The sequence below is a fragment of the Bubalus kerabau genome, chromosome 5 (assembly GCF_029407905.1).
Source record: "Bubalus kerabau isolate K-KA32 ecotype Philippines breed swamp buffalo chromosome 5, PCC_UOA_SB_1v2, whole genome shotgun sequence".
Lineage (NCBI taxonomy): Eukaryota > Metazoa > Chordata > Mammalia > Artiodactyla > Bovidae > Bubalus > Bubalus kerabau.
This window is the reverse complement of record NC_073628.1, coordinates 89,247,823-89,262,648: the sequence shown is the minus strand read 5'-3', so window position 1 is coordinate 89,262,648 and position 14,826 is coordinate 89,247,823. Positions and strand designations below refer to the sequence as shown.

The window sequence follows — 14,826 nt, the reverse complement described above, 5'->3', positions numbered from 1 at the left end:
AAATTTGGAAAACTCAACAGTGGCCACAAGACTGGAAAAGATTAGTTTTCATTCCAATTCTAAAGCAGGGTAATGCCAAAGAACGTTCAAACTACTGTACAACTGTGCTCATTTCACATGCTAGCAAGGTTATGCTCAACAGCCTTCAAGTTAGGCTTCAGCAGTATGAGAACTGAGAACTTTCAAATGTATAAGCTGGCTTAGAAAAGGCAGAGGAACCAGAGATCAAATTGCCAGTATTCACTGGATCATGGAGGAAGCAAGAGAATTCCAGAAAAACATCTAGTACTGCTTCACTGACTACACTAAAATCTGACTGTGTGGATCACAACAAACTGTGGAAAATTCTTAAAGAGATGAGAGTACCAGACTACCTTACCTGTTTTCTGAGAAACCCATATGAAGGTCAAGAAGAAACAGTTAGAGCCAGACAAGGAACAAGGAAAGTGAAAAGTGAAAGTGAAAGTTGATCAGTCATGTCTGACTCTTTGTAACTCCATGGACTGTAATCCATGAAATTCTCCAGGCCAGATTACTAGAGTGGGTAGCGCTTCCCTTCTCCAGGGGATCTTAGTTCAAAATTGGGAAAGGAGTACGACAAGGCTGTATGTTGTCACTCTGTTTATTTAACTTATATGCAGAGTTCATCATGTGAAATGCCAGGCTGCATGAATCACAAGTTGGAATCAAATTGCCAGGGATAAATATCAATAACCTCAGATATGCAGATGATACCACTCTAATGGCAGAAAGTGAAGAGGAACTAAGGGCTTCTTGATGAAGGTAGAAGAGGAGAGTGAAAAAGCTGACTTGAAAGTTAATGTTAATAAAATTAAGATCATGGCATCCAGTTCCATCACTTCGTGACATACAGAAGGGGAAAAAGTGGAAGCAGTGACAGACTTTATTTTCTTGGGCTCCAAAATCACTGTGGATGGTGACTGCAGCCATGAAATTAAAAGATACTTGCTCCTTGGAAGAAAAGCTCTGACAAACTAGACAGTGTTTAAAAAAGCAGAGGCATCACTTTGCTGGTAAAGGCCTATAGTCAAAGCTATGGTTTTTCCAGTAGTCATGTACAGAAGTGAGAGGTGGACCATAAAGAAGGCTAAGCAAGGAAGAATCAATGCTTTTGAATTATGGAGTTGGAGAAGGCTTTTGAGAGTCTCTTGGACTGCAAGGAAATCAAACCAGTCAATCCTAAAGGAAATCAACTGTGAATTTTCACTGGAAGAACTGATGCTGAAGCTCCAATACTTTGACTACTTGATGGGAAGAGCTAACTCACTGGAAAAGACCCTGATGCTGGGAAAAATTGAAGGCAACAGGAGAAGCGGGTGGCAGAGGATGAGATGCTTAGATAGAATCACCAACTGAATGGACATGAATTTGAGCAAACTCTGGGAGACAGTGAAGGTGTGCTGCAGTCCATGAGGTCGCAAAGAGTCAGAGAGAACTAAGCATCTGAACAACAACAACAATCTATGACAAAGGAGGCAAGAATATACAATGAGGAAAAAAGACTCTTCAGTGGGTGCTGCTGGGAAAAGTGGAAAGCTACTTCTAAATGAATGAAATGAGAATATTTTTTATGCAGTACACAAAAATAAACTCAAAATATACTGGAGACCTAAATGTAAGACCACAGACCATAAAGCTCCTAGAAGAAGGCATAGGCAGAACACACTTTGACATAAATAGGTATAGTAATTTTTTTGGATCTGTTTCCTAAAGCAAAGGAAACAAAAGCAAATACACACAACCGAGACCTTATTACATGTAAAACCTTTTGCACATCAAGGAAAAGCATCAACATAACAACAAAAAGACAGCCTATTAAACAGAAGAAAATATTTGAATGTGATATGGCTGATAAGGGGTTAATATCAGAACTATATAAACAACTCATATACCTCTAAAAAAAAAAAAAACTCAATTTAAAAAATGGGCAGAAGTCCTGAATAAATATTTTTCCAAAGATGACATGCAAATCTCCAGCAGGCACATGAAAAGATGCTCAAGATCACCAGTTACTAGGGAAATGCAAATCAAAGCCTCAACAAGACACCTCACACCTGTCAGAATGGCCATTACCAAAAAACCTACAGACCAGAAAGGCTGGAGAGGATGTGGAAAAAAGGAAACCCTTGTACACTGTTGGTGGAACTGTGAATTGAGGCAGCCACTGTGGGAAACAGTATGGAGGTTTATCTAAAAATAGAACTACCACATAATCCAGCCATTCTACTCCTGTGTATATATCCAAAGAAAACATACATGTACCCCAGTGTTCACAGCAGCATTATTTAAAATAGCCAAGATATGGAAACAATCTAAGAAACTATCAACAGATGAATGGATAAAGAAGATGTGATACATATATGTAGGAAGGAAATGGCAACCCACTCCAGTATTCTTGCCTGGAAAATTTCATGAACAGAAGAGCCTGGCAGGCTACAGGCCATAGCGTCACCAAGAGTTGGACATGACTTAGCCACTAAACGCAATATATGTGTGTGTGTGTGTGTGTGTGTATATAAAATGGAATATTAGTCATAACAAAGAATGGGGTTTTGCTATTTGAAACAATATGGATGGACCTGCCTGGAGAATAAGTCCAAGACAGAGATAGACAAATACTGTATGTTATCATGTGTATGTGGAATCTAAAAATTAAAACAAACAAATGAATATAACAAAACAGAAACAGACTCACAAATACAGAGACCAAACTTGTGGTTACTGGTAAAGAAAGGAAAATGGGGAGGGGTAAGATAGAGTTACGGCATTAAGAGGTACAATAAGTTACAAATAAATAAGTTACAAGAATATATTATTGTACAACATGGGGAATATAGACAATTACTTTATAATAACTTTAAATGGAGTATAATCTATAAAACTATTGAATCATTATTTTGATTCAATAATATTGAATTGAATCATCATATACTCAATCATTGAATCATCACACACTCAAAATGAATATAGTATTATAAATCAGCTTTGTAAATCAACTGTCTTGTTTAGTTGCTAAGTCATGCCTGATTCCTTGTGACCCTATAGTCTGTAGCCCTCCAGGCTCCTCTGTCCGTGGGTTTCCCAGGCAAGAATACTAGAGTGGCTTGCCAGTTTCATCTCCAGGAGATCTTCCTAACCCAGAGATCGAACCCGAGTCTCCTGCATTGCAGGCATGTTCTCTTACCTCTAAGCACCACTATACTTCAATTAAAAAAAGAAATAGGTAAAATGGCTCACTTTTGATACTGGCATTATAAAAGGAAAAATACATTAAGAAATTTATAAGGGAAACAGGTTCATTGTGAGCTAAAATGGAGAAACTAGGAGAAAATGTAGAACAAAAGCTCTAGAGCCAGTTTTTGCCTTAGTCCACCTTTCATCATGATTGTTGGTTTCAGTTCAGTTCAGTCGCTCAGTCGTGTCCGACTCTCTGCAACCCCATGAATTGCAGCAAGCCAGGCCTCCCTGTCCATCACCAACTCCCCGAGTTCACTCAGACTCACGTTCATCACGTCGGTGTTGTTTAGTACATTAGAAATCTATTTGTAGTACCAGGTGCTCTAGGCTTTTATATTCTTTCCTGTTCTTTGGGGGTGGGGGGTGTAGATTAATGTTTCTCTTTTTCTTTAGACAGAAAAGCACGCAGATGTCAAATATGAAGTAAAAAAACGAGTCTTCTAAATTCGGGAGCAACACTAATTTAAAAACACGGTTGGGTTTGTCAATATAAACCATGGTAGATCAAAGTTAATCTAAATAGAGGAAAAATTTGTAGCTTAAGAAAAGGATTAAAAAAATGGATGAAAAAACTCTCATTTTGGAGCAAAGTTAAATGGAATGTAAAAGGGGACTGCAAATATTTATAATGAACTTATGCCCCTTAATAAAAGGAAGAGTCAACACTTACTGTGCATTTATCATGACAAATGTTATTGTTTGAAAGGTACTTGCATTAACATACTTAGTCTTTACAGAAACCTTTCAAATAGGACATCATAATTGTCTTCATGATAGAGATGAAAAAAAGTGTGATAATAAAATTGAGAAATTTGCCCCAAATTGCAATTCTCCTAAGTGGTACAGCCAAATTCAAACACAGGGAATTTGGCCCCTATAGTCCATGTTCTTATTTCTATAATATGAAAGGAATGAAAGGAAAAATGATGAAGGAATGCTGCTCGGTCACAAAAGCAATTTTAAAAGCCTCTTCTCTGGTGTCCTTATATCCTCATCACCAATATCCTTGGGGGATAATTTAATGACACTCTTAGAACTTAAAGTTTTGATATTTAATAGAATGCTCCACGAAAGGAACCAGGATTCATTAGACAGGAGACAAACACCAGGTCTCAGAATCAGAAAATTCAAAACGGGGCTGGAACAGCTTGTAGCTTCCAGGAGGCAAGGCTTCTCTCAGAGATATCTAGAACAATGTCCAAATGTACAAAAGATAGCTCCTACTAGCCAAGAATAAAAAGGGCGTTAAAAGTGAAAACAATGATTATAGTCTATTGGAGCAAGTTGTATCTGTTAAAATAGCTCTAAGGTCATGATAACAAAGAGAAAGTACAAACTACTAGGAGGTGATTGTCAATGCACAAAGAGGTCTCTCAAGACTATCTTCTAGAAATGTTATATATTGATGATACACAGTATATATGTCCTATTTTGGAGATGCAACTGGGTTATTAATATATAGATACCTCAGTGGCTCAGATGGTAAAGAATCTGCCTGCAATGCAGGAGACCCAGGTTCGACCCTTGGGTTGGGAAAATTCCCCTGGAGAAAGAAATGGTAACCCACTCCAGTATTCTTGCCTGGAGAATCCCATGGACAGAGGAGCCTGGCAGGCTATATAGTCCATGGGGTTGCAAAGAGTCAGACGTGACTGAGCAACTAACATTTTTGCACTTTCATGAATATAGTATATTATTTTAAAGTAAGTAAATAATGGATCAGAGAAAGAAATTCAGAAAATTAAGATACGAAAAACATAAAATAGGGAAGCCAGCTTTCTAACAGAGAAATTGTAAAATTTATACAATGTATATAAAGTGTGTGTGTGTGTTTGGTGGTGGAGGTGCCCTATTAAAGTGAGTCTGCCCTTACTATACTTTCTGTAGCCAAACCTTGGTGGTCTAGGCCACCCTTTATTAGAGAACAATTATTATAACTTACCCTACTCCCCTGGTGGCTCAGTGGTAAAGAATCCACCTGCAATGCAGGAGATGCAGGTTTGATCCCTTGGTCAGGAAGATCTCCTGGAGTAGGAAATAGCAACCCGCTCCAGTATTTGTGCCAAGGAAAATCCCATGGACAGATGAGCCTTGTGGGCTATAGTCCATATGGTTGCAAAGAGTTGGACATTACTGAGCAACTGAACATATACATAGTAACTTATACATTAATTACCCAGCCTAAAATATTACATGGGTCCCATTTTATACAGACCCAAGTCCATTCACTTTATGGTAAAAGCAAATTACTGGGTTCAGGAATAGTGGGGATTATATGTGTGAATATATACACACACACACACACACACACACACACACACATATATATATATAGAAAGAGAGAGAGAGAGAGAGAGAGAGAGAGAGACTGAGTTGGTCCATTCCCATTCCCTTTATGTTTCAGACCAAATGGGCACAAGCTAAAATGGATATGCAGATTTGTGAGTGAGCCCAGCCAGGCTAGTAGTCACCCAGACCCATGACTGATTCACAAGGATGAGAGGCAAGTGTGAGGAGGCCCAGGAGCAGGGGTTGACATAATTAATAATTACCTGGATAGAAATGACAGCAAACATCCATCAATATGTTTAGAAGTCAACAATAGCCCACCTAGAAATTTATGTTTATTTAGCTTGTTTATTAAGAGTTTACATTACTATAGTTTATGGGAATTGGGCTTGAGATGGAAAAGGAACAAGGTGAAAAGTGATTCTGTGTGAATTTATCCACGAGGTGTGGTAAAGAAAAGTCCTTCTTCTAGTAAGTGTCTAATGATGTCTCTAGTGGGGCAGTTACAATCCAAAACAACTGATGTAGGATTCGTCCAGGGGAGAGAGATATAACAGCAAAATGAAAAATAGAGGTCTCTCATCCGAATGGGTGAGTTCCACAGGTGAGCAGGTGTTCTGCATGTGAGCAGAAGTGAGAGGTAAGTTCCAGCATCTCTGGTCCCTGGGGATGTGACATGTGGGAAACATCATAGTGCACAGTTATATCTTGCAGGAATGGTGTAAAATAATTAGGGCCACTAGTGAACCACAAATTAGCCCAAACACAGGATGTATACAATCTCAACTGGCCGTTTAAGTCATTCTTGACTCTCAGTAATGCCCCAGAGCCTACTGAAATATAATTTCTTGGTAAAACTAGAAAATCTGCCTTTCACCCTCTCAGGTGATCAAGTGACGTGGAAGTTTATATTACTAGGGACTGAATCAGCAACTAAAAACACACAGGAAAATGATGGAAAGTACACATAAATTCAGTACAAAGACACAGAGAAATAGGTCAAAGTCATTTACCGAGGTCAAAAGACCTTGTTTCTGAGCATAAAAACTGAGGTTGGTTGAAATACACTTTGGAAGATATATTTAGAGCAGTTATTTTATTGACTCTTATGGAAAACTATAATCGAGGGTATCATTATTCTACTATTAGAACAGTATTACAGAAGCTAAGTAATAAAAGAAACACAAGCTGGAATCAAGATTGCCAGGAGGAATATCAATAACCTCAGATATGCAGATGACACCACCCTTATGGCAGAAAGTGAAGAGGAACTCAAAAGCCTCTTGATGAAAGTGAAAGTGGAGAGTGAAAAAGTTGGCTTAAAGCTCAACATTCAGAAAACGAAGATCATGGCATCCGGTCCCATCACTTCATGGGAAATAGATGGGGAAACAGTGGAAACAGTGTCAGACTTTATTTTTGGGGGCTCCAAAATCACTGCAGATGGTGACTGCAGCCATGAAATTAAAAGATGCTTACTCCTTGGAAGGAAAGTTATGACCAACCTAGATAGCATATTCAAAAGCAGAGACATTACTTTGCCAACAAAGGTCCGTCTAGTCAAGGGTATGGTTTTTCCCAGTGGTCATGTATGGGTGTGAGAGTTGGACAGTGAAGAAGGCTGAGAGCCGAAGAATTGATACTTTTGAACTGTGGTGTTGGAGAAGACTCTTGAGAGTCCCTTGGACTGCAAGGAGATCCAACCAGTCCATTCTGAAGGAGATCAGCCCTGGGATCTCTTTGGAAGGAATGATGCTAAAGCTGAAACTCCAGTACTTTGGCCACCTCATGTGAAGAGTTGACTCATTGGAAAAGACTCTGATGTTGGGAGGGATTGGGGGCAGGAGGAGAAGGGGACGACAGAGGATGAGATGGCTGGATGGCATCACTGACTCGATGGACATGAGTCTGAGTGAACTCTGGGAGTTGGTGATGGACAGGGAGACCTGGCGTGCTGTTAATCACGGGGTCGCAAAGAGTCGGACACAACTGAGCGACTGAACTGAACTGAACTGAAGTAATAAAAAGAAGAGAAATAAAATAAATCAGGAAATAATAAATCACAAATTGCATAATATTTATTGGGAGATACATGTTTTAGAGAGACATATAAAAACTCAACAAAGACATGTTGAGTGGGCAGTATGACTCAGAGCGGGAATCTTTCAGAGGACAGAAAGGTATCTAGGCTAGCTAGTAGAGATAAAATGAATTAAAGTAATATATTTAGAAAAGAGTACACTGGATGAAGAGACCTTGGAAAGGGGATGTCAAAACAGTGAGAAGCTGCTGACAGATTGTAGGATGTCTTGTATTCTTTCAACTTTCAGGAGTGAGGAGAGCTACAAACACAGAGGGAGCTTAATTACAAAGGTAATGAGATCTCAGCAAAGGTTGCACTGAGCAAGCAGCACTCTTTAGGATAATGACACCATAAGGAGAAGAACATAAAAAGAAAACTTTTCGAGTGAAAGTGTTAGTCGCTCAGTCGCGTCCGACTCTTTGCGACTCCACGGACTATAGCCTGCCAGGCTCCTCTGTCCATGGGATTCTCCAGACAAGAATACTGGAGTGGGTTGCCATTCCATTCTCCAGGGATCTTCCTGACCAAGAATTGAACCCTGGTCTCCCACATTGCAGGCAGATTCTTTACCCTCTGAGCCCTTATAAGGAGAAGAACATAAAAAGAAAACCATGTGAGTGAGTAAAGGGTAACTGGAAGCTGAGCATCATGTGACTTCCTCAGCACCACCTTGAGGCTGGAAAGGTTAATGACAGGAAAAGGTCATGAGAGGAGGACTAGAACTTTGTAGAGAAGGGCTAAGTTGAGACTGGTATGCTAGGGCTTCTGCAGATTGGCGGTTTTCCCCCCTAGTCTATATCAGCACTAGCGTACTCAGTGGGTGCATCTCCAAACAATGTTACTTCTTTTACCTGGGGCATCCCTGCTTCGAGGAGCCTAGGACTGAAGAACAAGGAACTCACTCTCTCTGCAAGCAGGTGGCAGGGGTGAGCAATGGCTGAGGATGCCCTGAGAATAGGATGGGCGGGACTAGGAGTCCACCAGTTTAAGAACTGGCAGCATGGTTGAGGCACAAGATCCAAGGAGGCGAGTACAGGATGCTACAGTAAGTATCCAAGACACACTGGTCATGGTCTAAGAAATGGATAAAAACAAAACGAAACCAGAAGGGGCTGGTAGTATAAGGGAAGGTTTAGGGAAATGGGAGATTGAATATGCAAATCAGTAATGGCCAGTCTATATATATGGTGGAACTCTGACCTCATAACCTGCAACAACCCGCCCAGGAAACCAACTTCTTATCTACAATAACCAGCCCAGGAAGTCAGCCTGCTCTAAGTCAGACTTGTAGGAAAAAGGATTGCTATCTCTAATAATAATCCAGGAAATTAAACATTAACTTCTGAAATCAAGCTAGCCATAACTTAATTAATAACTGCCATCTTCCCTAATTTTTGTCCCTACTTCCAATTTAGAACCAACCAGAGAAAACAAATACGTACCCCTAACCCATCATGTAGGATGCCTGCTTCTAGCTAGCCTGCCTCCAGCTCCCCTAGGCCAACAGGGCACACCACGATGAAGCAGTCCCCCTCCGCTGCCTGCCTCTGAGTCTCTGCTAAAACACAAGTGACTGAGGTGAACTGCCTTGCCATAGCAAGCTCTGAATCAATAGCTCTGTTCTCATGTTTACTTCACTCATTCTCATATGTTCACTCTCTTTGTTTACCTCCCCAGAATCAAAGACTACTAAAATCAAGATGAAGAGTAGATTCAGGATGAGTGTGAAGGTGGGGGGGGCTGGTGGGAAGGAAGCTAGTTGCGACTACAGAAGGGGGATTCTGTATGCTTAGGAAGGGACAGGGAGAGGGCTGACATTTATATATTGCTTGTTATGAGTTTCCTGTGGCTTGGTTGTAGATTTATACAATTTACTGAAGCCTCATAAAACCTTGTGAGAGAGATTTTGTTTAATCTACCATTTTAAGGGAAATAAAACTAAAACAGTTTTCATAACCCATCAGGAGTGGAGCGGCATCCAAAGCCAGGTTTCCTCTTTCTATTCTGCCAGGTCACTCCCTTAAACCTCCTCTGGCTTTCCCACCGCACTTCTGACCACAGTCACCATAACTGTCTCATGAACTATGTTGCAACTCCTTGTTCAGTCCTTTGTTGCTATGCAAAAAGGTGAATAATATAAATTACATATCTTGCCCAAGTTTACACAGTCAGTAAGTGGTGGAATGTAAATTTGAATCCAAATCTTTCAAATTTCAAAGTCCATGGTCTTTCACTACATTAAGCTACTTGGGAGGTGGAGTAGTTTGCTGGCAGGTGCAAGGCAAAGTGGACACTAAATTTATTGACTTGAAGTGGTTAAATACAGTAAAGCTAGGGTATTGAAAATTTTTACAGTTACTAATGATGATGGCAAGAGATGGGACTGGTAGTTGGAAGGCCTATTGTTGTTGTTTAGTCACTCGGTCATGTCCAACTATTTTGCGACCCCATGGACTGTAGCCAGACAGGCTCTTCTGTCCATGGGATTTCCCAGGCAAGAATACTGGAGTGGGTTGCCATTTTATTCTTCAGGGGATCTTCCTGATCCAGGAATCAAATCCACATCTCCTGCACTGCAGGCAGATTCTTTACTGCTGAGCCACCATCCCAGCCCAGAAGGTCTGTTAGCCAGGTACAAAAAGAGGGAGTCCTGGAAGTTAGATGGTAATGTTGCCTATAGTGATAAGGAGATAGTGACTGACATAAGAAAAGTTCATCAAATTAAAATGAGAACAATTGATGGTGGGGAATGGACTGTCCGACTGGAAACTGGGATTGGATTGGGGTTTAAGAAATTGCAGTTGCCTTGCCTCCACCCTGTGCTCTGGAGAGAGGAGAAAAAGCAGAAGCTTCTCAGGATGAGGACAGGAGGAAGCCAGATATAACCTAGGCAGATATACAAAAGTGACAAGGCTGAGAATGCAGGAGAAAAGAAATGCAAGACACAGAAGAGACTGTAGACGAAAGGAAGATCTGGAGGGGCTGCAAGTTCTGGAAAAGAGTTGCAGGGCTTCCCAGGTGGCACTAGCGGTAAAGAACCTGCCTGCCAATGCAGGAGATATAGAGGCTGGGGTTCGACACCTGGGTTGGGAAGATCCCCTAGAAAAGGAAATGGCAACCTACTCCAGTATTCTTGCCTGGAGAATCCCATGGAGAGAGGAGCCTGGTGGGCTATACTCCATAGGGTCGTAAAGAATCGGACATGACTGAAGCAACTTAGCACATGCAACCTAGAGATCAAGGCAACAATTGCAACTACCCAAGGAAAAGAAAGCAGGAAAATGGTTGGTAATTGGAAGAATACATTCTAGATGGAGGGAGAAGCAATATTGAGTCATCAGGATTTAGATATTGATTAAGATGGAAGAAATAACCAGGTCAAATTCCAGTTGCATGAGTTGAAAATTAAAATTAGATTAAATTTTATAATAGATTTCTCCAAGTGCAAATAGGCATAATTTGAAGGTTTCCCCTTTTTTGTTGTAAAAAAAACATATAACTCATAACGTTTGTTAAAAGGTCCTGGGTATTTTGTCTTATGGAAGTCATTACAGTTTGACCTTTACAAAGTTGCCTTCTAGATTCTGGAGTTTTCCATTTAAAGTACTCAGCAGTCTTCATTACAGGTGAGGTGAGAGGGAGAGGCTGAGCCACCCCAGTGAAGAAGTATGAGTCACTGGCCCCCTGCCCACAGTATGCTTGTATGTGTCATGTAACAGATTAGCACAAGGTAGTGACTCAGACAGAGTTTTCAGGAGGAAGATAATGATGATCTATTGCTTTTCTATTGCTTTCCTGATAACTCCAATATAATTTTCCTCCAAAATTCAGTCTGGGAAGTAAGTATATTTAGGAACACTTATTTAGCATGAAGGAATAACCTAAAATGTATACTGATTTCTCTCTTGTACCCTTTGTTCTATACAGTACGGTTGCCTGGTAATTAAACTATAATGTATCATGGGTTAAAAAGAACCCCCAAATTTCTATTGTCTTATCCAGATTTTTTTTCTGTCGGACATTCAACCCTCAAGGCAAAATATCTAGGATAAAAACTTGCATATACATTACTAGGCTGTGGTTGATTTTAAGCTAGAAAAGAGGGGCACTTTGACTAATGCTTTTCAAAGGGAAAAGATAATATTTAAAATTCATTATAAGCACTAATTCATAATAACCATGTAATTTTATGGCCTCACTTCGACTCTGCAGCACACAAACATAAAAATAAACCTCTTGTTTCTTTGCCCATCTTGGTACTTTTTTACATCCTCCTACAAACCTCAAAAAACAAAGTAGCACCTAGGGAGGAGTTGGATGAGGAGATTTATGAGGATAAAACCATGCTGTGTTGGCTCTGCAGTCAGAAGTGACCCTAGGGAAATGTTATGTAGTGTACTTGAAGAAAAAATAATACAGATATGTAACAATAAAGCTGTTGTAATTTCTGGATGAAAAATAAACTTTGTGCTAAACTGGGACAGACTGAGGAGGTGCATGTCTTCTCATAGATATGCTTATTTATTTGATCCCTAATTTTAAGTTGGAATTTTCCCTGAGATGTGTGTTTAACTTCTGATCAACAACAACTAGCACGGCGTCCTCAGTCTATGGAGGCTTTCATTACTGCTGAGCTTATTATGGAACAAATCAAAACCTCATACACAGAGGTCTCCAGAAATGCAGGTTGTTGCAAAATTTCATTTTGTCAACCACACTTCTGTACAGAATATGCCCAAACTGTAAAGTGAAGTAAAGTATGACTCATGTTTATTCCCTTAGTCTAAATAAATGTAAAATCACCAGTGGACAGCGACTCATGCCTCAGCTTAACCCAATAGGCAGTTAGGTGCTCGTGTGTGTTTATGATATTTTTCTCTCACTGTCCAGGACCCCCTCTGATTTTCTCACCCACTCCCTAAAAGAGAATTTTTAAATTTCTGTTTGTTACCTCTTACCGACATTTATTTTGACAATTTTTTTCTGACAGTCCATCTTCATCCTCTCCCATGATATCCACAGCTGAAAATATCAATGCAACGAGAATGGCAAAGCAGCACACCAGCGCAAAGATCACGATGCACTTCTGCTGGGACTGCAAGAAAGAAAGAAGATAAAGAAAAGTAAGTGAAGCAGCTTTGGCTTAGGAACCTCAAGCTGTGACAGCTTTTTTAAAAGTTCCATGCAAAACCCTTTGGGGAAGAGTTCGTTTTGTTACTGCCAGAGCAGCAGTACTCTCTGGGTGAAATGTCTAAGACCTTTATGCTTATTCCTTAACATAGCTTTCAAACCCTTGCTAAATATGTAATCTATTAAATAATTCAGGTGCTACATCAAGACTTCGAAATGAATTTGCTCTTTTTCTTTCTAATCAAAAGTAGTCCAGAAAAGATGACTATAAGACCCATTACTGCAAATTAAAAATGAAACACAAGGTGGCTCAGTAATTATTCTCAGCTCCCTGTTACCACCACCATGCAAACTGCGTTTAAACTCTGTATCCTCTTACTTTTCCCATCTCATCTTCCTCTTAAGATCTTTATGGGCAATGACTTCAGGAAAGATGCTCTCTGTGGTCAGGATGAATTCTGCACTTTGACCAAAAAACTGAATCTATCAGATGCCAGCATCATGGGTCTTTAAGCGACACCATGTATTTCAAAACGCTGAATAAAATCTTAACCAACGTTCATAGTGTTGATATGATTTTCACTTAGAAACCCAAGTCCAAGTTTCAGGTGTCAAAATAAATCATGTCCTTATCTTTAGGCCCAAGTATTATAATGTTATCCCTATGTCCAGGGGTTCATGGTCAAAGGTGAAAGAAAACAAGGCTATGTTACTAGGTAAGAGCCATGACCACTGGGACAAATAATTTTGCCTACATTCCTTTTATTAGATAAATTGAGATCGGGAGAAGAGGAGAAAGGACCATTTTTAAAAATATTTTTTTGCAGCTTCTAGGGAGTATTTTCAGAAGGAGCAAGAGTGACCTTTGACCAGGCAGCCAGGAGCACTCTCTTAGCAATGGGACACATATATGCACAGATCTGCATGCACACGCACATGGATTTCAGACCTTTGGTGAAACCAGCTGGCTTTGTTTCCTCCTACCACCCTCTTGCCCTTCATCCCTGCAGCCAGATAGTCTCCAAAGAATCATGGAATCTTCTAAAGTACAGTGTCCAGTTTGTCCAGGGGCAGCCTCAGGTTACAGATTTCACAGAAAGATGTAGTTTGGAAATAATGATGTTTCTGTGACCAGGCACTATCAGTTCAAATGGTTGTTTCTTTCTAGTGTTTTCTAACCTTCCCTCAGGTCTCATCTCACAGAAGAACCTGTTCCAAGTCCATTCGTGCCTGTCATTATGTTCTACTGCACATTCAGGGATAAAGTGGGAGAAAACACAAGTAAGATATACCATTGATCTTTAACCACATGCTCTGGATATCTCTAGGGCATGGGTTGTTTTATTCCTTCCATCTACAAGCAATAAGCAAAGAGCCTAACAAATAGAAGGTGCTCAAGAGGTGGTTATTGTATAAACAAATACAGAGTGAATGAATGAAATGAAAATCACCATGCAAATGGAGAGCAACAAGAGATTTCTTTTAGTGACCTTCCTGAAAAAAAAAACAAAAACAGTTCATTTCCATTTTGGTGACCGTAAATCTTGCAGCTCATTCTTTTTCACACTGTTTGGGAGCTAGAGGCAAATCTATGGGCCAAGCTTATTAACTCTGCAAAATTCTGCAGAACAGATTATGCATTCATCCTTGCTCCTTTACTTGGCATTAATCCTTGAATCTTCACTAATTTTATTTTTAAGAAGCAGCACTGTAAACTTGTTGAAGGCTCAGACTTTAGAAAAAGATTGCTTGGATTCTGCCACTTAATAGCTGTATGCCCTTGGGCAAGTATTTAGTCTTTATGCTTTAGATTCTTTGTCTGTAAAATGGGCATAATAATAACTGCCTTATAGAATTGTTATTAAAAATTAAATTAAATAAGATGCTTTATGTAAGTACTTAGAACAGTGCCCCAAAAATAAAGAGCACTAAATGAGTGCCATTGTTAGTATATTGTACTAACATGCATCTCTGTAAGCTGCCTCAAATATTTTGGGGAAACAAGGTAAAGATATGAACAAACCAAAACATACAACAAAAAATGTAAGTAGGTCTAGAGAAAGGCT

The 14,826-nt window shown here is 39.9% G+C and overlaps 1 protein-coding gene across 1 annotated transcript in view; it reads right to left on the bottom strand.

Annotated features, from left to right (window-relative positions):
- The window catches only part of PLD5 (phospholipase D family member 5), a 415,356-nt gene that overhangs the window by 208,907 nt on the left and 191,623 nt on the right, over nt 1-14,826 (bottom strand). The window contains exon 2 of the mRNA XM_055582168.1: nt 12,589-12,725. Within this exon, the coding sequence (XP_055438143.1) occupies nt 12,589-12,725 (137 nt within the window). The remainder of the gene's footprint in view (nt 1-12,588; nt 12,726-14,826) is intronic.